Below are 27694 nucleotides of genomic sequence, written 5' to 3'. Positions count from 1 at the left end.
TGCGATATGTTTACAAATCGAGCTGTTTTTTATATTTTTAGAGTCAGACTACAAAAGGCCCTCAATAGTAGCTATAGAAAGCATTTTCCATCAGTAGCTCGCGTACAGCGCTCGCAAATATTTGGTCAGATTTATTATTATGTTACTGTAGCTTATTATAAAAACTGTATAATTAATACTCATTGATGGTCTTCCGAAAATTTGAGTTCGATGTCCCTCTATATGAAAATTTTCATTGTGTTTAGCGAAATGCTTGATACATTTTAATATTATATTTGAATAATATTTTAATAAATATAGCGTTTATGTTTTGTAGCCGTACCATAATACACTTATCTAATATATTAAATTAAAAGTCACTATGTTTGTGATTTTGTACCTCTTGAACCACACGACCGATTTCGATCAAATTTTCAACATTAATCAGGTTCGGGACTGGGGAAGTTTTTATCTTTTCACTTTGACGGTAGAACTTAGGGGAGGGAGAAGATATATAAAAACAAATAAAACTTAATAACTCTTGATCCATCCGACCGATCTCGACGAAATTTTCATCATAGATGAGGTTCGGGACAGAGATGGTATTTATGATTTCACTTTGACGGTGCAACGTAGGGGAGGAGGGAGGAAAAGGTATATAAAAATTGTCGAAAATGACCGATATTAATGTCGATTACATAGTTTTCGGGGTCGCTAAGATGAACAGTAACATTTCTGATGACGTTTAGATCCAAACTCAGCCTCCATTGCCCTTTATGTCCAAAATGAAACGTATTCCCGCCGTGCGAAGAACGAGTATTCTACTAGTTAAATGTAAATACAGAATCTATCAAAAAGTTTAATGTGGGTTTCCTACTACCTGCAGGAAGCTTGTCTGAGACCGGTTCTAAATGCATTTTGTCCTAAATGAGTTTTCTCCAGATCAAGATCAACCTGAACACCAAAAGTAACAGAGAAATTCCAGTTCATGAAAACAGCTAAGACTCCCTAAATCTTCTCAGAGTCAGAACTTAATTAAATGGTTTCTTGCGCGGGAAAATACGTAACAGACTCATCATGTTTCATGTAAATATTTTGCAAGTTTCTGTTCTTTTCTAACTCACAACGAAAACTTAGCTAAACCGCTTTTTCCCATCAGAAACTTGTAAATTCTTGCAATTACATTAAAAATTAAAAGACCAGTTTTTCAGGTAAAACTAAAAATACCCAGAACTGTTTTTTTTAATGTAAATTAAATTAATTGAATATGAAAGGAATTTTCTCAATGGTGTTTGTGTGTTCGCCGAATTAAGTTGGAGACATATTTACTTTTCTGGTGTCTTCCTGTTTCGCCTTTTCCTGTTTTGCCTTACACAAGTTTTCCAGCTTTTTCTGCCCCCTGGCATCTTTACCAACATAACAAGATCAAACTTTGATTTAAGGCGTAACAGGAATTCCTGTTTTGCCTTTTCCTGTTTGCCTTACAATTTGAAGGGAAATTTCATATAATAAGGGTATTTTTAAGGGGATAATTCATTCAACAAAATTATTATTAAAACGAAAATGTTCTTAAAGTTACAAAAGGCGGATTATGATTGGTCTACACAGTATAGGAAGCTGCAGCTATTGATTCAGCGGGGTTAGTTTCAAGGAAGAATGTTACTAAGAACATGAAAAATCAAACAGAGCTGAACTTCACCGAGTGCAGTACAAAATCCAAGGGAAAGAATCATAGGGACATCCTAATAATATCACAGTTACTTTCACAGTTAAATAATATCATAGTTACTTTTCACAGTTCCTGGATTTTGTCCCCGCCCCGTGTTCACCTTACAAAATTGTTATTAATGTATATTACCTTAAGCTTACAGAAGATAGGCCGTAATTAGTCCAACCACTATAGAAAGCCAATCATTTAACGAAATTAGTTTCAAAGAAGAATGTTACTAGGATTACAATCTAAGAGAGAGGTAATTCACCTCACAAAGTTATTTGAAATTCATTGAAAGAAAGAAGAAAAATTACAATAGTATACTGGAAATTACAAATGTACAGAAGCATATATATACAAAATTCGACGGAGAAAATAGCTAAATTATTTTTTTTACCGTTTTTTGCCATTTTTTCCCCGAGCTTGAAAAAAAAAACGAAAATTTGAAAAAAAAAATGAAATTTTCGAATATTTTACTACATTATGCTTTTAAAATGAAAAATATTTTATATTTACTAGTTTACAGTTAAGATCATTGAGTGCTTATGTTTCTTGTATTAGAATAGGAGAAATTTGTGTCAACAAATATATGTGCACCACTCCTTTAATGTTAGTACCGTGATAGAATGGCTACTAAAATAAAATTAATTTATGAAGAGACCCATTTGAATATTAAGGAATCTTACGAAGTTCCCGCTTTATGGCAGAGAGTGTTATAATAACGGGGCCAGAATCATTTTAGTTAATACCGGTATGTTAAAATCAAATATATATTATGGATAAATAAATATAAATAAAAATAAAATCATGTATATATATATATATATATATATATATATAAATAATGGAGCCGGAAATTTTGAACTCATTAAAAATCTTTCGGAAATGTCGGCAAAAACCGGAAAATTTAATTTAAAAACTATTTCTTCTACTGATGTTAATCTCATTTGCTGTAACGTGTCTGCAGCATATATAAAATGTATTTCGCTAGTCGGAAAAGTACATAAAGCAGCAAGTTTTAATTTTATTTTTTAGTTTTCTGATTTCTGGTGAAAAATCCCTCTTCATTATTTGTATATTTTTCAAACAACTCAGAAAGAGAGATGATCTTATTTGCACATACTTATACACCACACAAGTGTAAATTTGAGCAGCAAGAAATATATTTAAAAAAAATTAACGTGTGAAACTTCCGTTCCTTATTATTAAATACTAGCAAAATACCCGTTCTTCGCACAGGGAGAATACATTTCATTTTTGACATAAAGGAAACCAAAACTGTCACTAATGAACTGGAATCCCAAAAACTATGAATTCGACACTAGTATATCAGTTATTTTCAATTACTTTTACATGTCACTCTCCCCCTTCAGGAGTCCTGATGAGGAATGAATTTTGTTTTAAACGGCATCGGAAGTGTCACTGTTCATCTCAGCGACCCCAAACTATGGATTCGACACTAATATCGGCCATTTTCGATCATTTTTTATGTATTTATCCCTTCTCCCTCCCCCTAGGTGCGGCGCTGAATTTGGATTTAAAGGGCATCGAAAATGTTACTGTTTATCTCAGCGACTCCAAAAACTATGGATTCGACACTAATATCGGTCATATTTGATTCTTTTTATATATCGATCCTTCCCCCTCAATGAAGTTACGGCGCTGAATTTATATTTAAAAGCCATCGGAAATGTTACTCTCCATCTCAGCGACCCCAAAAACTATGGGTTAGACAGTAATATCGGCCATTTTCCATCACTTTATATCCTTCCCCCAACTTGCGGTAATGAATTTGGATTTAAACAGGATCGAAAGTGTCACTGTTCATCTCAGCGACCCCGAAAATTATGGACTTGACACTAGTAATATCGGCCATTTTCAATCATTTTTATACATCTTTTCCTCCCTAAAGTTGTGGACCTGAATTTGGATTTGAACGGCATCGTAAGTGTCGCTGTTCATCTTAGCGGTCCCGGAAACTATGGATTCGACACTAATATAGGTCATTTTCAATATATATCACCCTTCCTACCTCCAAGTTGCAACTTCAAAGTGAAATGATAAAAACTATCTTAGGCCCAAACCCCATCTATGTTGAAAATTTTATTGAGATCGGTCTGGTGGTTCAAAAGTTGTTAAGTTACAAATATAGTCACTTTCATTTTTATATAATTTGTCACACTACAAAACAGGTATTTGTTTAATTACAAAATTTTGTGCATAGAGTTTATATAAAAGTATATAAGAGAATATTAAATAATAGTATTTGCATGTTTTAGCGCTTGAGTATTAGTGAAATTTGCCTACTGCTGTGTCTTTTAAGAAGTAATTTGGTTACAATTAACAAAATTTCAAAAGATCAAAGAGCACATTAAGAACTCAGTTTCATTCAAGAGCCCTATTTGCTGCAACAGAAAAGCTTCATAATGTTATATGTATATGCAGCTGTTAAGGTCCTGTAATTAATGCACAACCACGAATAAACAACTAAAAAGCATATAAAGGAAATGCGTGCAGACTATTAATTTTTAACAATAGTTAAAATAGTTTTATTTTCGATTATTTTTACAGCTTTATTTCAATATACTGAGTATCTTCTAGTTTGCGTTTCTTCGTTTGTAGAAATTCAGAATGTGAGCCGAAAATTCCCCTTTGAGAAATTTTGCTTCGTGTTGCATCATACATTAAGGCGAAACAGGAATTCCTGTTTCGCCTTAAGATAAGATGCTTATCAACATGTTTTCTAATATGGCTTAAGGATGTAAGGCGAAACAGGAAAAGGCGAAACAGGGAGGAATCTACTTTTCTATACCTAATTCGTGGTTAAATTCCTAGGTATTGTATTTTAATACAGTTAGCCTATGAAAAAGGGAAAAAAAAGGATACCATGAGATATTTTACTGATCCAGTATTCTACACAAAAACAGTGGTGTCTCTTGAGGGAAGTCACGTCAATAACTTTATTGCTATAAGTTTAGGAAAGATAGATGGCCTAATGTACTAATCCTTGTAAACAGCGTTCAGAATCTGTAAAAAAGCTTACTTCCTGTACCTTGTAGCGATAAAATCTAAGTTTTTACTGATGTGACATCTCTCAAGAGTTGCCACTGTACAAAAGTATAGGAAAAGACAACTAATTGTTTATTAGAGAGATATTTTGATACAGAGCAATTACCTACTTATATCTACAGGCCTATAAAAATGATTGTAACGATATTTGTCCGATAATTCCTCCTAGTCCACTGCACGGATTTTGATGATTTTTGATACATGCTTTGATCATGATCTAATTTAGGTCTTCATCACATTACTCTAGTTAAAATGCATATCCTAAGGGGAGAGGGTCAAAATTGATGTGAAAAAATTGAGTACCTTACGATTCTGCCAACTTAGGAAAATGAAACACATATAACCTATGTACATGTTACGATCCTCGGGAACGTCTGGAGTAATTTTAACCAAACTTGGTACGTGTATGATTTACAATCTGGGATATTAGTGTCGAATCGATAGTTTTCGAGATCACTTAGATGAATAGTGACATTCCCGATGCCGTTCAAGTTCACGTTCAGCCCCGCTAGGAATAAGAAGGGGTGAAAAATAAAATGTCCAAAATTATCGAGATTAGTGTCGAATCTGCCGTTTTCGGGGTCGGAATAACGGTTGATTCATTTGATATTACTTTTGGAACATTGTACCTACCTGAAACTGGATTTTTATCTCTCTCTTTGATTAACCCTTGTAGGATTTCCAGTTTTTGAGGTAAATTTTAGACTTTCACTCAAACAGCTACTACTTCCTTAATATTAATTGTAGGATTATGGTTCATACCTAATTCCTTTTAAGATAAAGCATACATTCCAACGGTACTACTCGCTTGTCCGTATTGTACAACAGAAACGAGAAAATCGGGCAAAACCGCAAGATTTTTCGAAAAAAAAAATATCGAAACTTTTGCTCCTCTCTGGTCCGAGCCTGGGTTCACTCAGAGATCTGAATTTTATTTTAAAAGGATACGTTGTTATGTACATAATACCTGTGAAAAATGTCAATCTTGTATTTTGAAAATAGAGGTCGGGAGAAATTTTTGAAAGTCTGAAGGTGACCCATTTTTTCATATATAAATTTAAATACATATATAAAAGTACTTAAAAAATGTAGTGCGTCATTACTATTTGACCTAGAGTCATGGTTCAAACGCCAATTTCTTCAATATAACGAACTCTTTCCAACGGTACCATTCATATGTCCGTATCGTAGACCTGATTCGGAAAATTCGGGAAAACCCAGATTTTTTGAAAATCCCGCCAAAACACTTGGCTCTCTGGTCCAGGCCTGGTAGTCTAGGCTCTGTCCATATGGGCTGTAGAAAGTAAGGGATGACAGCAGATCTCTTCAGAACCTGTTCGATGGTGGTCTGACAACGAAAAAAATCGAAGGTAACATATCCGCAACCGGGGCCTTCATTGTGAAGTTTAGTATTCAAAATGGCGCCCGCGCGCAAGTACCATATTATATTTAAACTGGAATATCTTCTCACAGAAACAAGCAAGAAAGTTCGTTCCTGTACCAAATTAAAGATAATTGATAGTAGAAGGAAGCAAACTGGGTATATGTTCACATGTTGCCGCCATATTTAAAAAATAACGGTCATTTGGGACAAAAAATAGTTTTTCCCGCTTCTCTTTTTTCATTTCACGACAAATAACTATGATTCTATTACAAATATAAAAACGCAGCCCAATCTTTAATAGATCTTTAAAAATGGCGGAGCTAGTTAAGTTTAAGTGGCATAGGGTTTAGCGTTTTTTGGACTGTTTAATAAATTATCGGAGAAACACTCACTACGTTCAAAACTTTCAAAGCTATTACTTTTCAACAAATTAAAATAGTTCATTTTATCGGTAAATTAAAGGTAATAAGTTGCTGTAAAGAAATAAACCAATTCTAGTTTTCAGCTAATTACTTAGTGCCGAAGATGTATCCGACAATCTGAGATCGATTAACATACTTACGAGTGCAGCGAAAGAGTATTGAAGGAGATTCGGGGACAGTCAGCAATTTCATAAATCCTGGTCAAAAACTAGAATTCCTCAACCTGCTTTGGATTTCCTCGCAGAAGTGCTACAAGTGGACAAGCTGAACATCTTATCTGCGGACGCAAGCGTAGATATACATATCACTGACGAAGACAGAAAAATGATCATGATCTTGAAGAATTTTCCGACGAAAAAAATCTAAATTTGCAGAATCTATTAAAGTCAATCTTCCATATTTTATTGTATAATGTATACACATCGTGGTAGGAAAGCAACCCCCATGCATTTGATGGTGGCATATTCAATTCATGATAAATGCAAAATCAGGAAACTGATCTCAACTATGACCGAACTAGGTGTGTCAGTTGGCTATAAAGAAATCATGCAAACACGAAGCAACCTTACAGAAGGGTACGGGGAAAAAACAAGGAATGTCCATGTATGTGCTTTTTCGGGTGCTTTGTCCTATTTGTTGGTGACTCTTGATACTATTTGACTCTATATGCCATACATGCGTAAATGTAGAAATGTCCATGTAAAAAGGGGAAATGATTTAACTAACCCTATACTTTTTATGCAGTTTTCAATATTAAAACTCCCTTTTCTCGAAAATGTAGTTTTGTGACATTCCTTCTTTTTTCCCCTTACCCTTCATATACACTTAAGACCTGTTCCTCCACCTTGTCTCTTCCAAGATACTTTCAGGGTGATAGTTTCACAATAGGAGTTATGGACAGTTTCGACTACGAAGAGGCTACTCGGTCAGGAATCCATGGTAGCCACGATATAGTCATGGTGGTTTTCCAGGAGGTGCCAATAAAAGTATCATCGAAACCGAAATTGTCTGAAGTCCGTATTAGCAAGACCTCCAGTCATCTTCGATACTTGCCTCCATCTCAGCAATTGAAGGAATTTGAAAGGAAGGTACAACCTATATCCATTCGAAACACGCTGACAATTTCTCCTGAACTGTATGATTTGGACATCGATAATCCGCGTTAGAAGGAGTTAACTCAAAACATAATGCAAGCCGCGTACGAGCTAGAAACCAAAGAATCCTCTCTAACGTGGTGTACTGTGAATGCCATGATAACGGATTCAAATGTTCCCAAGAAACAAGTTGGCTTTCTCCCAGTACTGCCGTATCCAGTAATGGAATATGATAGTCTATACAAAGCAATGAAATCTTCCAGAGCCTACTTGTACACTTAAACCAGTCTACAATACTCGTAGTATGTGACAAACGGGTGTATCACATTGCTGCCGAAATTCAACTCACGAGCAATGAATTTCCAAACATTGTCCTCATGCTAGGATTATTCCACATGACAAAAGCCCTTCTTGTCTGCATAGGAAAGTACATTTCTGGTAGTAGTTTGGAGTCTCTTTTCTTAGAAAATTCTGTTTTTGGACCCAAAGTAACCGAAAGTATTCTAAAGGAAACTAATTATGTTCGGGCAATAAGAAGCATATTTATGATTGCAGATGTGTTTATGCTAAAGTGGAAGGCTTTTCTGGAAGAAGAAAGTGAATGTTATATGTCTGCCATCCAGCAGTTCGTTGACACTATGACTATTATGAAAGAAAGACAAGCTGAACGTGCTCCCTATCAGTTCAAGGAGTTGGTCAATAATTCAAAAGAAATATCGAAGGCTTTGCAGAACTTTTCAAAGAAACTCAGCTCAATTTCAGAGCAGTGCTGCTACCTTGAACAGTTTCTACATTTAGTATTTCTGCTGAGAAGCCCTATAAGAGCGGACTGAGGAGGAGACTGTCCTTCTATATCTATATATCTATATACTGTACAGCAGTTGCTTCCGGTATTCTTGGCATTCTGTCGAATCAATTACATACGGTGGGCGTCCCTTTATATTGAGCAAATTAGGAATTTGGAGCTTCAACATCCAGAAATCAATGTTCAGTTCATGAATGGTCACTTCGTAGTCAGAAAAACGCACTATTTATTTAGCGCAGTTGGTGTTGATATGGCAGTTGAAGAGACTATAAATAGATCTAAGAAATCATCGGGAGGAATTGTGAATCAGACGCGCAGATAGAACTATATTACGGAGTGGGAACTGTCGTACCACGAAGTTCGTTCGATACGCCAAACCTTGGTCATTCTTGGTATTTCACAAAGATATGACTCACATATTCATCATGGTTCCTTGGCAATGTAGGTGTTAAAGTTCGTAGCTTTATTAACAGAATGGTAGAATTTATGGAGTGCAGGGCATTTTTTAAGCTACTTTCCTGTATCCAAATGGATACGCAGGCCCAGCACTTGGATACCCAGGCCCAGCAGTTTGGATACCCAGTGCACTCCATAAATCTTTAAATTACTGGAAGAGTACTTGAACAATAAATTCCTTTAATTACTGTAAATTAAAATTACTTCAATCTACTTTCGTTTTGTGACTATAAAATTCATTTTGTGATTGTGTATTATTCTGTGGATAGCTATGAAATTGAAGACCTTCATTCTTGAAATTTCAGATAATTCTCATTCCTTAGTTTTGCGTACTCATTTGTCTACCTCGAGATGCTAGCACTTTCATTCTACTCTAATACCGAGAAAGTTAATAGACCGACTAAAGAGGTAGAAAGGTTGAAGCCAAACTCTCACACATAACGGTTCAAATGACGTTTGGCTTATATACCTTTTGAATAGTCTTTGAGAGAAAATAACAGAAGGAAACAACTAGCTATTTGGATATTTATTTTTTATGAAATGGAATTTTTACTTATCTTTAGCTCACAACACTGTTTTGGTTTATTACAACTAAGACTCATTATTTCTGATAAAGTATTGTGAACAGAACTTTCACAATTTTGGGGAACACTTTGCATTGTGACGATAGCCAGTTGTGTTTCTGACCTGGCAACCTTAGATCGAAAACGGCGAGATGTAGAGCAATAAGGAGCTGCTGATTCAAAATGTCGACGCCGATGGTTTCTTAGTGATTTGAAGGAATAGTGCAGTCTTGCTTAAACTTCCTTGGTGTTCGACTGAACGTACAAGATGACGGCATTCTCAGCTCCATTCAGACAACATTGTCCGCATCTTCAGCACAGTCGATGATAAATGCTGTTCGTCCATTAGTAGAAACATATTTGGAAAAGAAGAAGTACAAACGTTTGCCTCAAATGTATGCGACGGTTGGCCAGGAATTGAGGAAGTACCATTACTAGTTTATCGTGCTGATGCAGGAATAAAATATTCTGTGAGACTGAGGAGACTATTACCAGTCTCCTCTGGGATGCTACAGAAGCTTCTTTCTGACTTACTTGGAATATCGCCTCACAGCATGACAGTTGTACGAGCTGTTTCACATTATAACCTGCTTCGAAGTATTCATCGTTTGTCGATGAGTGAAAACATGACTACTGATCGACTTATGAAATCGCTAAATGGAACGGGTATTGCAAACTATCACTCAATACCGGCTGTAGTGGAGTTTTGGAAGCAAAAGGACAGACGGGAGAGGAGGTCTGATATCGGTATCTATAAAAGGAGGGAGTTTGTGAGGAAGTTTTTCAGAGTTGAATAATCTGTTATATTCGAAATCAACATATTTATATCACATGGGCCTCTGTTGCGATGCGTTATCAGTCAGTGCCCTTTATTCGGTGGTAATAGATCATGAGACTGCTAGTGATATTAAGGGCTCTGTCAAACCTACGATAACTAGATGAGAAGCTTACTCAATTATATTCTAAACATGTAAGAAACCAAACAATAGAGAACACATTCAGATATAGAGTGTAAAAATAATAGCAGGAGTGTAACTAATAACTGGGATAACAGGCTTTAAAGCATGTGAGAAACCAGTGTGAAACAGGTTCAGCTTTAAAGTGTGAAAATAATAGCAAGAGTATAACCATAAATAATCTAAAATGCTTTAATATAGGTAAGAAAGCAAATAATATGGGACAGGTTAAAATTTGAAATGTAAAAAATAATACTAGAATTAACCAGTTGCAAGTGAAATAACACGCTTTAGAATAGGAGAGAAAACAAACAATATGAAGCAGATTGAGATTTAAAGTGTAAAAATTATAGCAGAAATGGAACCACTAACAAAAAAGGCTTACATGCTATTATTTAAACCATTAATAAGATTTAAACCATAAAGATAAATTTTTGATTACGTTGTTTCTTTAAAAATAGTCTAAAGTATTGGTAGTGATAGTTAGTTTTGAATACATAGATATACACATAAATGATTTCGTTAGGGAAATGTTTAGTCAAGTTCAAGTATTGTTATTTCCTTGTTGAGTAGTTTGTGTCTTGTATTGTGTGTTTTGTATCCTCTCCATTTGTACCAGTCGCATTTCTATGTCCTTGTCCTGTCTATGTCCAACTTAAAAATATGGATATAAAAATAAATAAATAGATGAAGGAAAGTATCCAATTATGAAATGAAATGAAATGAAAACTTTGAGTTTTACGTCCCACGGTTATGCCGGTTAGACTAAAGGAGACGGTGATGATGAGTGATGAATGAAATGGTGGAATGAAGATAGTGGGAGGAAACGGGAGAACCCCGAGAAAACCCACGCACACGGTGTTTGTATCCAATTATGATAGCACAGTACGGTTTTATCTTTAAATACCGGCCTGAAGGTGAATCTGAGCCAAAATGTAAAAAAGATGTCCGCTCTTGTATTGATGGCAATGTGTTGAATCGGAAATGAAAAGGTTAGCAGAAATCTGACAAATACGTCATTTTGTATGTCATTATTTCAAAAGTGTACATTATACAAAAATGCACTTTAAAAGATCTCTGTGCGTTCAAATGTTGCTGTGTGTGTCAAGGGCCATTTTGTGCCTGGATACCCAGTAGCGATTTCTTAAAAAATGCACTGATGGAGTGTAGGGAAAAGCCTACAAAGTACATTGTACCATTTCATTCGCATGAAGTTGTACTAGATTCTAATTCTGAAGAAATCCTGAATTGCCTGACATATGGCATTTCGAAACGAGCTATTTTTGTATATACAAAACAATTCCGTTGTCGAAGACCATTCACAGACGAATATTTCCACTATTTCGTCAAGAAAATAAAGTTGCAATCTTCCACTTCTTCCAAGAGGTCACTTGTCAAATCGCTGGCTTCTGCGCAGAGATTGGTAGACATCGCTAAGGAGAGAGGGCTACTGTTAACTGTTTTATAGCAATATTACCTGTGCCACTCCATCACATTGCTAGACATCACACTGAAAAAAAAAGTTAGTGACATGAAAATTATCTGTGAATGTATGTACATTAAACTACTCGTTTCAATTTTCACATATTTCCATTGAAAATCTGCCTGAAGAGTACAAGTAAGTAACTCGGAAGTTTGCAAGCAAGGCTGAAAGTTATGTTCCGAGAAAGTAAGCCCTAAGTAGGCTCCTTTTTCTAAAGATAAACAAGTTGGCAGGCAATATGAATTATAATGAACGTATTAGGCATGCATAGAAAGAGCAACAACAAACATATAATATAAATTTGAAGACAAAATTATTATCTTCGTATTAGTACACTACAGATCATACAGGGTGTTTCAAAACAACACCGACAACATTTGGGAGGTGATTCCTGACACCCAGATAAGACAAAAAGTACAGACCAACCTGGGTACACAAATGCTTACTTTTGGAGTTATAGGCTATCGAAAATGTGAAAGAAAAAATGAACTTCAAAGGTCCACAGCTTCAAAACTATGGGACCTACAGTAGTCGAGCCAAGATTTTACTTAGGAACTAGTATGTGTCCTATCCAAATATCCAAGTTTCAAAATCCTGTGATACTTCCCAACATTTTTATAGAGGTAGTTGGTGAGTACTCCAAATTATATGCCTGTAGTCAAGTTGTCTCTATACAAATAGTTGCAAAAGTTCCTTAGGATTCTGAAACGTATTTTTGGATAGCACACATATCAGTTCCTAAGTGAAGTTTTGACCCGACTGTGGTAGGTCCCATAGTTTTGGAGCTATGGACCTTTAAAGCTCACATTTTATGTTTTCGGCAGCCTATAACTCCGAAAGGAAGCATTTGTGCACCCAATTTGGTCTATACTTTTTGTCATATCTTGGTGTCAGGAATCACCTCCCAACTGTTGTCGGTATTGTTTTGAAACACCCTGTATGTAGGCCAATTAGGCAATGATACTGATGCTGATAAAGTCAATCATGCATTACCGAAATTGTAACACACTATACTTTGAAAGTATTATTTGGCCCATAAACAAAACATGTTAATTACTACACCGTTTGAGCTAAAGTACTGGTAGCGTTTTACAGTACTACTCATAGCAACTTCACCGATGTATTTATAATGGTGTTACAATAGGTAAGCTGTTAGTAACATCCTTGAAACTACATAAATAAAGCAAACATATGGTGTTGTATTAATCCACAAATACACCATCATAAAGTCGTTTGAAACTTCTTCATGTGTGGTATGACTTCGAGGTCTTTTGTATCTTGCCTTTGTGTTATTTTAACTCAACGTATGCAAGGGGAAGCTGTAGATTACGTAAAGATATAATGTTAGCAATTATACTTAAAAAACAAAAAAAAACAAAAAAACATTAAATCATTTGGAAAAAGGAAATGTGAGAAACGGAAATATTACTCATAACATACTTATACAGAGGATCCATAAGAAGAATAGTAATGTTTCGCAAGTTAATAAAACAACTATTTATTACTGAACACGTCTTTGTACTGCGCCATCAAATAAAGTGAATGTCTCGTTTTCGATATTTCCTAGCTCGTTTCATTTCCACAGAAGTATGCGACTGCGCTTTCATAGTTTATTGAGAGAGCATTGACTAGTTATTAACATACTGGCCGAGAGGTTTCGGACTCAAATTCTTCGATCGGGTACCGGTATCTTGATTGAGATTTTCCTGGGGATTGTTCATGGTTATAGGATTTATCTTTAAATATTGAGCCTGGAAAACTCCCATTCACGTTATTCCCCACTCTTATTCTTTGTTGTTCATGATTTAAACGTAAATGGACCTTGCGGGCTGTCCGGAAGATTTGGTTGTACTAGATAGTGACGGAATTCTGTGGTTCCCTCATTCACCAGATCTCACACCATGTGCTTTCTTCCTTTGGGTATTCGTTAATGATAGTTTACGTACCATTATTACTTACGCTTCAACGCCATCTTCATGGTAGAATAACTAATACACTGTAGATGATGCTTCGTCGAATATTGAAGAGAACCCTCTGGTGGCTATGTTGATAAGGTACCAAATTTCACAAAATTAAATCCCCACGTTAAGCGGGTTTGCATATCCACGCTCCTAACTATGAAAACATTTACGCTCAGTCCAACCTCAATCATTTCACGAATTCAACCTGTTTCACGTATGTTATTAGGACATAATATCGATTGTGATTTATTCTAAAAACACTTTTATACATTGCAAGAGCTGTAACGTGCAAATATTTACTGAGAACTCATCGTCGTATCGGAATAAACAAAAGCGAGTATGGAACAGTAAACTGCTATAACAAAAGGCAAAAGAAGGTGTGCAAAGGCATACAAAACGGTCGAGTGGTTTGGGTCGATACACTATCAATCACATGTTTGTGTGTTCAAACCCGGTAGCAAGTTGTTTCTTTTTTAAGCGTCTTCCTATTTTCATCCGGAGGCTGAAAATATTTCTTTGAGTAACTCATTGAAAACTTCTTTTGTTCCAAATTCGATTAGAACGGAACATTATATGAATTGCGAATCTTAAATCCATAGCTAAAAAAATGAAGTATACTCACTACTCTATTATCCTCTGATTTGTAACGAAAAACTATTTATAAACGGTGGTGACTTCAGAAAATTATCCTCGGGGGAAATTTCAATATGCGGGTGGAGGGCAAACATCGGTAGTCCACATTGAGCACGATCGAATATATGGTCCTGTAGGCGGAAATTTCTTAGCTCGAGAGGGGTCTCAAATTCTCCCTCAGATCACGTTCTGAAAGCATCATTGCTTAAAAGGCTTTCGTAACAAATATAATATTACACTTGTTTCTCGTTCTACATTTAGAATTGGTAAAATCATAACTTATAGAGGATTATAATAAAAGCATAAAAATTACAATACCAATCATGTCTAAATTATCCTGTAAGTTACCAACTTTGGGTCAGATTAAAACTCAAATATTTGTTTTCGGATTGCACTTAGAAGTAAGTCCTCTCTATATAATCCTGATTGGAAAGCCATGTTTAACACTAATTAATTAATCAATATTTATATGAATATTTTTTATTTTACTATTCAATATTATATACACTTCATTTCCAAAATCAAAATCTCGAAAATGTATATTGTACGAGTGCAGACTCGCAAATAAATGATTATTTATCATAATATTGGTCTCTATTTGAAATTCTATTTAATCGAATCCGACAAGAACACAGACAGAAACATCGAGAACAGATGAAAAAAAAGAGAGAAAAAGGCGTCGTACCCGGCGGGGACTCGAAGTAAGTTCGAATGGTGGTTTAGAAGCCGAACGCTTTAGACCACTCGGCTATGGTAACAACTAGTGATTATAGCAAAGGCTTCGAGTAGTAGTTCTTATTACAGAATAACATATTCTATTGCCTAAAATTTAAACCTAATTTACTTTGATATAATATATCTATTAATTTGTTACATGAACGTTTTCGTTACTTTGATGAGTGATGTATGTTGTTGATGTAGATTCTATTACACGTTCTTTCGTAAATATTATAGAAAGTATCAGGGTTATTTATGATCTTTTATGGAAATTGACTGGCGCATGCGCAGTACACAGACAGTTCAATTGGGAGGCGAGGAAGAAAACGCTAACACACTGTTAGAATGTTTCATCGCTCTGAAGTATAAAGAAGAGCTAAAATGTATTTTACGCTTATCATTGCGTAAAGAATCACCAGGTTAATGTTTGTCCAAGTTCTCACTAATCAACTGGACTCATGAAAAATAATTAATATTGTCATTACTGCACAATATGAAGAATAAAGAACGTATATTACACCACATTGTTCTCGAATTGGAACTTAGCTAAGGAAGGGACAATAAACAAAATGTGATTTATTCATTCGAATTGAGATAATTCAATGAAACTGGAAATTACACAATCAAAAGGAAAAATATCGTTAAAAAGACAATAACACTTTTATCCGAGATGTGAAATAAAGCTATTAATTAACTGAAATGAAGTAATATTGGGCATGATATAGAGTAAGAAAAAAAAGTAAATGTATTCTTAGAAACGTTCAAAGTAAATTCACAAATACTTTTTGAAGATATACTACTCTTCCTTAACGTTTTAACGAACTAGTAAGTAAACAAGCAAAGGAAAAGAATGAAGAACGAAAGTATTGCTCTTGAAAAAATATAATAAATAAATGAAACTTATATAAATGTTTACACAAAAGATAATACACTAGTACTTCGTGTAGTCACCTCCAGAGTCAGTAGCTTGTTGATGTCTGGAGGGGATACTAGATACAAGTCTCGAGCAATACGATGGTGTGTCACGAAAATGTTGCCACAGTTCCATAACATGATTTTGAAGAAACGTTTGGTCTCTGTCTTCACGTCTCTCTTCCCATTCTTGCACCATGTAGGCCCACAGATGTTCAATTGGGTTCAAATCTGGGGATAGAGGGGGCCACTCAATACAAATTAACTCTGGATGTTCACTTAGCCACTCTCGTGTTTGCCGGGAAGTGTGAACAGCTCTGTTGTCATGCATAAATATATATTGTTCCTGTTCGGGGAAGTTTCTTTCTAAGGACGGTAACAACGTATTTTCGAGGATATTAATGTAAACACTGCTGTTCATTCTCTCAGGCACCGCAACCAAATCTCCAGGACCAGCAGCCGTCATGTATCCCCAAAAGTGTGCTGATATTCGTCCTGAATAAGAAGTTCTGATAATATTTTGTTAAGCATACCTGGTTCCGCGCGGTCTATACAATATAACTCTGCCTTCTCGTCGGTCCAGATGATTAAGTCCCAATATGACTGAGGTTGGGTTATGTTATTCTGTGCCCATTCCATTCGTCTGGCCTTGTGAGTTTCAGTCAGGAGAGTCTTCCTAGCGGTTCTTGAACAGTGTAGACCAGTCCCCAATAATCTTCTTCTTATTGTTTCGTGAGAACAATTATATTCTCTGGCTTTGTCCAAGAGAATTGAAGTGTGGCGTAGAGGTCTGTTGATTACTTCTGTAACTAAAGCTTGATCTTCAGCTGCAGTTGTCACTTTTGGCCTTCCACTTCTTGAGCGAGACCTGAACAATTCACCACCTTCTTCATGTCGCTGAACCCATTTCTTGACCGTTTTCTTATCACATCCCAGATCTCTAGCAATCTGAGGCACAGTTTGTCCCATTTTTGCTCGGCCGATGATTTCTCCTCTCAGAACAGCAGACAGTTCTCCACAACCTTTAGAGCGAGGCGTTTTGAGAACCTGTTAGAAATTTGCGTTCTGGCGTGTATGACAAATGTCGGTAAAGTTCATCTTTCTGTTTCTACTGCGCATGCACCAGTCAATTTTCATGAAAGATCATAAATAATCCTGACAATTGCTGTAATATTTATGAACGAATACGTAATAGAACCTATATTAACAACATCATTCGTTAAAGTAAAGAGTACCGTAAACATAAAACAATTTCAACAGACTATTACATCGGGCCAAAATAGGCTTAAACTTCAGAGAATACAAAACAAATTTCATTCTGTAACAAAAGATTGAACATGAAACACGCTTACTATATTTTCAACTTGTCACATTAGCCAAGTGGACTAAGACATTCGGCTAGAGATTCTGAGGCACCATTCAAGAGTAGTTCGAATCCCACCATAGTACAATTTGGTTTTACCTCTTCTTGACGTTTCTGTTTGTGATCCTGCCGGATTCTATTAAACATAATTTCGTAATACGCTAAAATATACGTAATATTTGAGGTTCTTAACCTCCCATTTTTACATTTTTCAAGCTCAGTTGAGAAGAAAGAGGAAAATGAAAGTACAAATTTACAATAATTACTTAGCATTTACTGTCATTGTAATTGTGGATATTTTATTTATGAAAATGTATAATGAACTAAAAATATATTTAGTAGGTCACATGTCTCCATTTTTGATTCTAACTTGATAGTTACAGTTTAGGCGGTGACATATCGAAGACCCAGGGGGTTGAGGGGTTCTAACCCCTCCCATTGAAACTTTTATACTCTATTGAAATAAAAAGTGTTTCAGTTTATAAACTTGGAAAAGCAACAATCACTGTGTGTGGAGGACGGTTTATTTATACTACGATTTATCACTTCCAAATGTGTAGAAGATGTGACTGGATATTGTGTATAATCATTCAAGAAATATAAGACAACGAAGGGACTTCGTAAACCCTTCACGCCACCCCAGGAGAAGGAAGTGCGTCCCGCCGTCCCTTGGTTGGGAACTACTGCTTGCGAGGCTTGAGAGGGAAACATCCTAACAGTGTTAGCGTTTCCTTCCTCGCCTCCCAATTGAACTGTCTGTGTACTGCGCATGCGCCAGTCAATTTCCATAAAAGATCATAAATAACCCTGATACTTTCTATAATATTTACGAAAGAACGTGTAATAGAATCTACATCAACAACATACATCACTCATCAAAGTAACGAAAACGTTCATGTAACAAATTAATAGATATATTATATCAAAGTAAATTAGGTTTAAATTTTAGGCAATAGAAAATGTTATTCTGTAATAAGAACTACTACTCGCAGCCTTTGCTACAATCACTAGTTGTTACCATAGCCGAGTGGTCTAAAGCGTTCGGCTTCTAAAGCACCATTCGAACTTACTTCGAGTCCCCGCCGGGTACGACGCCTTTTTCTCTCTCTTTTTTCATCTGTTCTCGATGTTTCTGTCTGTGTTCTTGTCGGATTCGATTAAATAGAATTTCAAATAGAGACCAATATTATGATAAATAATCATTTATTTGCGAGTCTGCACTCGTACAATATACATTTTCGAGATTTTGATTTTGGAAATGAAGTGTATATAATATTGAATAGTAAAATAAAAAATATTCATATAAATATTGATTAATTAATTAGTGTTAAACATGGCTTTCCAATCAGGATTATATAGAGAGGACTTACTTCTAAGTGCAATCCGAAAACAAATATTTGAGTTTTAATCTGACCCAAAGTTGGTAACTTACAGGATAATTTAGACATGATTGGTATTGTAATTTTTATGCTTTTATTATAATCCTCTATAAGTTATGATTTTACCAATTCTAAATGTAGAACGAGAAACAAGTGTAATATTATATTTGTTACGAAAACCTTTTAAGCAATGATGCTTTCAGAACGTGATCTGAGGAAGAATTTGAGACCCCTCTCGAGCTAAGAAATTTCCGCCTACAGGACCATATATTCGATCGTGCTCAATGTGGACTACCAATGTTTGCCCTCCACCCGCATATTGAAATTCCCCCCGAGGATAATTTTCTGAAGTCACCACCGTTTATAAACAGTTTTTCGTTACAAATCAGAGGATAATAGAGTAGTGAGTATACTTCATTTTTTTAGCTATGGATTTAAGATTCGCAATTCATATAATGTTCCGTTCTAATCGAATTTGAAACAAAAGAAGTTTTCAATGAGTTACTCAAAGAAATATTTTCAGCCTCCGGATGAAAATAGGAAGACGCTTAAAAAAGAAACAACTTGCTACCGGGTTTGAACACACAAACATGTGATTGATAGTGTATCGACCCAAACCACTCGACCGTTTTGTATGCCTTTGCACACCTTCTTTTGCCTTTTGTTATAGCAGTTTACTGTTCCATACTCGCTTTTGTTTATTCCGATACGACGATGAGTTCTCAGTAAATATTTGCACGTTACAGCTCTTGCAATGTATGAAAATGTTTTTAGAATAAATCACAATCGATATTATGTCCTAATACAATACGTGAAACAGGTTGAATTCGTGAAATGATTGAGGTTGGACTGAGCGTAAATGTTTTCATAGTTAGGAGCGTGGATATGCAAACCCGCTTAACGTGGGGATTTAATTTTGTGAAATTTGGTACCACCTGTGGCTCAGACTCAGGTTCGATTTCCGTCATGTAGTTCAGATCAAGGGTAAAAGTTAATCTGAAAAGTTAGGGGGACGTATGATGTCACGCCGTCTCCCGTGCCTATCTTTGCCCATTGTAATTTTTAGGAAGTGGGGGAACGCCATAGATATTTTGTTGGAAGTGGAGTAATGGCATCCTCCCGCGTTACCCCTCATTTTAATCCCTGGTTCAGATCCCATGTTAAGCTGTAGGTCAACGCCTCATGTAGCTTTCTTACTGAATGTGTTGCTAAACTCAAATCTAGAGCTAGGGGCCGCGGTGGCTCAGTGGTAGAGCGTTCACCTCTGGTGCTTGGGGTCCCGGGTTCGATCCCAGCCCCCGCCAAGTGAACTTTGTGGTGGACAAAAACCGTGTGCGTGGGTTTTCTCGGGATTCTCCCACTTTCTTTATTCCACCATTTCATTCATTACTCATCATCACCGTCTTCTTTAGCCTACTCGGCATAACCGTGGAACGTAAAACTCCAAGACTTCAATTCATTTTTTTTAAAATCTAGAGCTCTCCAGCAGCGAGGGAGCTCAACTAATGTTTTAGACATTGCAGTTATGAAAAGTGTTACTTGTTTATAATCTGAATTTCACCCTCGAATTTTTCTGATCTTACAACTGCTTCGCCAACTTGGCATTAAATTGTTACCGCTATCACTGCCTGGAATACGACGCTAGAATATAATGTAGCAAATCTTTAAAAAAAAAAAAAAAAAATCCAAAGCAGACCATTTTTTCAAAGAGTATATTTGAAAAATTTTAGTATGATCGGTTAATCCAGAAATCAACCGAAATCTGACATAAAACGAAAGAGAAACAAAACTCGGTTATATGGTACTTTTTATAGCATCAAAATTTAACGGAGAAAAGTACATTCCGAAATACGTCTATTTGAGGTCGGGATAATGATAAGGATTTTCTCATTTCATGGCCCATACAATCATACCCATTATTTGGAAAATACTCAAAGCTTTCGGAAAAACACGAATGGTAATTTGTTCATTCTTCTTGAAATACATGTTGAAAGTCATTGAAAAATGCTGACTCGTAGTATCAAAACTTTTGAGAAACGTTATATGATGAAAAGGTATATCTGAAAATATACTTGAAATTCTTATGTCGATGTTCAAACTTAAAAATTTTCTAGCTTATTTGAGTTTGTATTACCACACGTAATCATAACGAATGTTGCAGACAGTTGTTGGAACTTTTTGATTGCTATTTTTAGAAATTACTTTCGGAATAATCACCGATGATCACAAATATAATACGTGTTTTCATCTTATTGGGATGTTTTTGTCCTTATTTGCAGCAAAAGAAAACTTTTAATGATATAATATACAAATTGGTGACCTGCATGCTACGTGATGTGGGTTAATACCTACAGATCACTGGCGTATCTAGCCCGAAGTGGGGGCCTAGGCCCTTCAGTTTTTTGAGTATCAAAAATAATTTAAGCTATTTCTTATTTATTTTTTGAAAATTTATAGTAAACTCATGATACTATAATAGTCTGGGTTCTGCCTCGCCTCCCCCTCCAGTTTTTTCCTTCTAGACCCGCCACTGCTACAGTTGTGTTTTGACAATGGTGGTGATCACATAGAACAAATTTTATTTTTCTTGTTGTTTATTTAGAATGATAGGAAACTATATATTTCCTTCTTTAATGACACGAATACATTATAGGTTTCACAAACTAGACCTCGAAAGTACATCCTAACAACGAGAACAAATTCATACAGCAGTAACAATGTTTTTCTTATGATTCTTAATACACCATGAGTTACGTAAATAAATATAATATTTTCTATTTTCTTGCTGGGAGCACCGTGTCTCAATGGTAGAGCGTTTACTTTTGATGCATGCTGTATTTTGTTAGATTCCAGACCATCTAAGTTAGTGGTGTGAACAACATCGTGTTTGTAACTTTCTCGAAGTTCTCTCATTATTTCACACATTCCATTCAGCCAGGGTTAAAAGTGAGGGGGAACGCGTGGGGACTTCGTTACCACAATTCCAAAAAATACCTTTGGCGGCCCCCAGTTCCTAAAAAAATACAATGAGCAAAGATAGGAACCGGGGACAGCGTGACGTCATGCATCCCCCTTACCTTTTCAGATCCACTTTTACCCCTGCAATCAGCCAACCCTTTCATAATAATTCACGTTCATAATCATCTATCTTTCTTTAACTTACAGGGTCTGATCGTAGGACACAAGTAGAACGATTCACATTGTACTCCGACCGGAGATTGAACCTGGGTCCCTCGATCGGCTTATGAGAATAGCTATATCATGTAACTACAGAAATAGGGTTACTATATGACAGACTTGAATAAAGAGGATGTTTTTACATTTAATATAAAGTACTCGACAAATTTCTTAATGGAACGCTAAGAAAATATAATTTATTTAACCTAATCTACTATATTTTAATATTTATCTATTTGTTATATAATATAATTATATATTGGTACACAAATTTTAAATTACCCACTGAAACATAAGTTCCTTCCTTCGAGCTTACAGTTAGGAATGCAGTTTGTTCCGAATTAGGAGGGACATCCCGAATTTTAAGAAAATTTTCAGCATCCCAAATCATAAGGCCAAGAAGGACGTGTTATATGGCGGGATGATAAATTATCCAAAACATTTACAAAATATGCGAGAGAAATTCCTAGTGATATTTTGTAAATTTGGATCCACAATGTATACCTATGACTATCAGGATATCGATATAGTCCTACCGCTAAAATATTTTGATGATTGGCAGCCAGAAATGCTCGAAAGTTTTTTTTTCAAGGGCGAATGGGGCAGGGGACAAAAGGTCAACAGATGAACGAAGTCGCGAATATACGAATCTTGATGCACATAGTACCTATGCAAAACAATTATTATTGGCGGGCATTGCGTAACTTTATTAACTACAATGAATAAATTAATTACTACAGTGGGTGAGTAAGCAAATCCAATGTGTTTAGACATATATTTCGAAGAACCGAACTCTTTTCTAAGATCCAAGGGGGCAATTGCCCATTTCTTCCCCTCCCCCGCTGTAGGCGCCCATATTGGTAGCAATCCGCCTATGACGTTATTCCTTGATTGGTTCAATGGTTCTAACTTCTGTTTAACTAACCGTCAACAAACTGATGATGCTACGAGTTTTCTCTCTCTGTGTGTTTGTGTATGTGTCTGGTTTAAATTTTCATTGAAAAGAGAACATGTCCGGGTAAAAAGGACATCTAGTAACCTTATACAAGGAGCTTGTTGTGTGTGGTGTATTGAGGTCTTTAACGGGAGCTCAATAGCAAGGTTTCTCAAACTTTTTTAAATTGGGTTACACTTTTATTAGTAAGAATGTTCTATGAGCGGCTCATCCCTTAACATACCTTTAATTTTGTATTGGTATTAACAGAAGAAAACACACGTTTAGTTTGTTTCAATAATATTTTATAATAATATAAGCTATTATAATTAGTATAACCTTTGCCCTAATAAAATGTATAATATCATCATCATCATCATAAGTATTCTGCAATTATTAGCAAGTCACTTGCCGCAACTGAGCTTCCTTGCTCCACGGTTTTCCGCTAATCTCTTCGTCTTCACGTACGATTTTTCTGTTTAGATATAGTACATTAATTGTAGTCTCCTTCGTCCTCTCCCTCTCTTTCCTGCCACCATACCCTCTAGCACATCCCTCACGATACAGTTCCTTCTTAGCCAATGTCCCAACCAGTTTCTCTCCCTCTTCGTAATAATATCTAAAATTGTTCTTTCCCCCACCATTTCTAACACTCTCTCATAAATTTTCCACTTTACCCAGTTAATTCTCTCCACTCTTCTCCACACTCACATTTCGAAAGCTTCAAGTTTCATCATTTTTGCATAATATCCTTGTTTCTGGCCCATACAGTACTCCACACGAAGCATTTTATAAGTCTTTTTCTCAACTCTTTATTCAAGGTCCCACAAAAATGATGTATAGGGCTAATCTATTATCTCCATAATTTATACTTACCTGTTTGACATTCTCAACAAGGGACGTACGCAGGAATTTATTTCTGGTGGGTCCCAATTTATTATGAGAATAAATTATATTATAATTTGTAAAATTTTCTCCAAAATGAGACTACATTTACAGAAAAGTCAGGATTTCGGGGTTCTAGACTTCCAGGACCTCCATCTCTACGTCCCTGCTCAACTGCACTATGCAATATGCAGTTCACTTTAATTTTTCCGTTTATTATTTTTTTTTTTTAAATCAATGGTCAATCCAAGATGACCATAAGGTGATACCTGGAGGTGTTGGCGGATCCAGTCCGGGACCGGCGGCCTAAGCCCCCAGTGTTTTCAATGACAAAAAAAAATTAAGCTATTATTTATATATTTTCGAAAGTTTATACAAAATCATGATGCATATACCATACTGTGAGTTCTGGTTGTCTCCCTCGCCCGCAGTTTTTTACCTTCTAGGTCCGTCACTGCCTGGAGGACCACTTGTGGTCCGCGGATTATAGTTTGAGGAGCGTTCCTCTGGTCTAGTAGCCAGCGCGCGCGTGCGCCTCTGTTCCACAAGATCTCGGGTTCGAATCCCAGTAGAAGAACCAGCCTTAAAAGTATTACAGTTGTTAGTATCCCATTGTAAATTTTTTTCCAACTTCACGTTAAACATAGCCTCGGCGCTGAACAGAGACTAAAAATTTCAATAAACAAACATATTCATCATCAGTAGTTCGTTACTGCTTTTGTGTGATGATGAAAAGAAAGCGGTATAAAGGAAAAATAGTTTTTAAAAAATCTGTTATATAAAGTTTATTTATGTTGCATAACATTCGTACCTACTGACTCAAGCAGCAAGTTAAAAAAAAAAATAACGGGAACGAGTGAGAATTGAGAGGCAAAGAGGGAAAAAAAGCAGCAAGACATTTCAAATTCATTTTGCTGTGGTCATGGTACGTACACTCACCTGCGTGGAGTATTTCGCTTCATAACAAACGAATACACAATATCTCTTATCTTGATCTATAGCGCTTATCATTGTTAAGACAATTTCAAGTATCGTACAGTACAAGCAGAATGAGTTGTACTTCTCATGGTTACATGTCGCAAAGAATACTTTTTTTTTTATACTTTCTTTTTGTCGTCACCTGTTTGGAGTGGAAGAAAATATTAAATGCTAGACGCTTCGTGACCTTGATACTACTACTACACAAGTTAAATAGATTTTAAAGACATTATTAAAGGAACCTGGTCATCAGAAGAAAGGTAGTACCCAAAAGAAAGGAAAACCGTCAGTTACTAGTTGGTTTGGTAGTCATGTGACCAATGACGACGAACCAGTAGTAAAAAAACTTGTGAACTTGGTTGGAAATAAGAATCAGATGGTTGCGTGACATGTGGTAGTGTTCAACACTCAACGCGCGCAGTGCAAAGGAAGCTTTCAACACAAGAAAAGAAAATGCTGGACTCCGAAATTGAAAGGTAAATAATCAATATTTTTTTTTTTTTTAGACTTAGCAAATATATAGTGCATTACAATATAAATGTATATATAAATATATATATATATACAGTATACTACATTTCTATATGAACGTAGAGCTAAACCAAGTGACAAATCTTGACTGGAAATAGCAATATTTAAGGTACTAGCGTTGGAGATTTTTTTTTTTCCCTTTGGTTGCTTATTTGTATATGAAGAAATTTTATTCTGTCACTAGTTTTTGTAACGTCTCGTGTGTTTACATAATAACTAGATTGCGAAATTCTTCATTTAGCAACATATGAAAACAAAGCAATTTTGATATAATGAAGGACCGTTTATGAGTGTTCTTTTGTTTTGAACTTTCCCCGAACACAAATTAAATTTGATTTAAGATAGGGCATAACTACAAAGGTATTCAAATTTATGTTTAATTACAATCTAGTATTTTTGGAATTTGTATGATCGTTTTCAGGCCGGTAGCCAGCCCGGCTGAAGTTGGGGGGGGGGGCGATCCAACCATATAATAGTTCATCACCATATTTTAGTTCATTTGCAAGCCTACCGTGAAAATTTTAGGGGGGCCAGCAAAAATTTAGGGGGACCTTCCCCCTTGACCCCCCCCCCCCTGGATACGGGCCTGATCCTTTTAATGTTTGATATAGGTACTATTCTTTTTGAACAGCACTTTACGTTCTTTCGTTTACAATCTAGGCTATGATTACTACAGTGAATTGACTTTTGCAATAATATACTATTATATCATTATGTATTAGTATATTATTATTATTATTATTATTATTATTATTATTATTATTATTATTATTATTATTATTTGTTAATATGCCAAAACGAATAGGTATATAAGCCCCCAGCCCCCTTTCATACTGGTTCGCCTCAGCACAACGCAAAGGTTTCGTTTCTGACAGAGACTAAACACATGTTATTCGCCGTTGAAAATTAAAATGTCATGTGTCAACTGCAGCTTATTTTAATTGTATCTTTAAAACGTAGAAATAAAGAAAAAAAAAACAGTACATACTTGTGGTACTAGAGAAATATTGTTTCTTTCGTAAATACTATATTTAGAGGTGGAAAGATAGTGTTAACACCTGGTTCGAGCGAACCGGCTGAATGACATAACTGTATACAACTTGCACTTTCCACTAACGGTATACTTTTCTAGACATCGCTTGGCAATGTTATTGGGGATGAGACATGCAAGTAGTAATAGAATAAAATTATTGTTCTGTTGTTATTGTTTGTGTAGTTTAATGTCCCGTTTCAGAAGAGAGGCTGTTTGAGACGAGAACCTATAACGTAACATGGGATACAAATCACATATACACCTACCGGTGTTTGAACTCAGGTCTTTAGTATACTTGCAGTAGCTGTGCCAATCCTTCATTTGTGGGCTTTCCTTCAATCCTTCAATCTATGGCCACATAAACCTGTCACATATGAAGAATGATCAGCAATCACACAACCTGGAAATTGGGGAGGAAGGAAGTAATCTGGGACTATTGTTAACCATCCCGGCGTTTACCTGGTGTGAATAAAAAAAAAAACTCACTCAGGATGGCTGACTACACTTTTTCGACCCAGTACCCCTGTCCGAAATCGAACCCAAAATGTAGGGTAATTTAGTTGTAGAGTGTTAAACCTCTGGTGAGAGTGGTCCAAGGTTTGATTCCAGGTCATGTAAGTTTGTAATAAACAGGGGTCTTCGTACTCGTGGGTTTCTTCGCAGTTCTACAATTTTCAATTCATCAGTTAACCCATACTCCGTGAGGTACGCAGAATTTCGTCAAGGGGTAGGTCAAGCATTCAATTTAATTTCCTCTTCAGACAAATGTGATTTAGATATATAATGAATAGTCTTCGACTAGCTGGTGACTTCCGTAGCAGACACTAGTCTTGTAACTCATATTTCAGCCCCTTTGTTTTCATTCTTTACATGGCAAGAATACGTTTATGGCATTATACTTTGCGAAAAATTTAAAGTCCTTCTCCTTAGAAAGGACCAATGTGTTAAAGTGTTCAAAAATTTATTTCAAATGACGCATCCGTTTTTCCGTGATGATGGTACTGACAACCTTGAAGTCATTTTTTATATATTGAGACAAAAATAGAAATTGCCCCCTTGTCTCGTTCAAAGTGGAAATTTGGAACCCTGTGTAACGGAATTTCTGGATACGCTGTGGTATATACCCATTTGTTTTGAATAAGGAATTTATGTACTAAGAGTAAGTTCCATATCCGTAACATGTTGCTAATCTCAAGGTATTTCGAGATACGGCTATCTTATAACAATCGCAAACCCAACCTTTTCTTGTTCCCTTTTAAAGAAAGAAAA

At 35.9% G+C, this 27694-nt stretch overlaps 1 protein-coding gene across 3 annotated transcripts in view; it reads left to right on the top strand.

Moving 5' to 3' along the window:
• Positions 1–27694, top strand: part of LOC145671122 (facilitated trehalose transporter Tret1-like) — a 478763-nt gene that overhangs the window by 352239 nt on the left and 98830 nt on the right. Inside the window, exon 1 of one of the 3 annotated variants that reach the window (XM_081739917.1) lies at positions 25136–25337. The exons of the other annotated variants lie outside the window; for them this stretch is intronic. Within the exon in view, the coding sequence (XP_081596043.1) occupies positions 25315–25337 (23 nt within the window). The 5' untranslated portion in view covers positions 25136–25314. Of the gene's footprint in view, positions 1–25135; positions 25338–27694 lie in introns of those variants that run through there. 3 annotated transcript variants of the gene reach the window in all.

This window comes from Thermobia domestica, chromosome 15 (assembly GCF_964235325.1).
Source record: "Thermobia domestica chromosome 15, izTheDome1.hap1.1, whole genome shotgun sequence".
Classification (NCBI taxonomy): domain Eukaryota; kingdom Metazoa; phylum Arthropoda; class Insecta; order Zygentoma; family Lepismatidae; genus Thermobia; species Thermobia domestica.
This window is presented reverse-complemented; position numbering and strand designations above follow the sequence as displayed.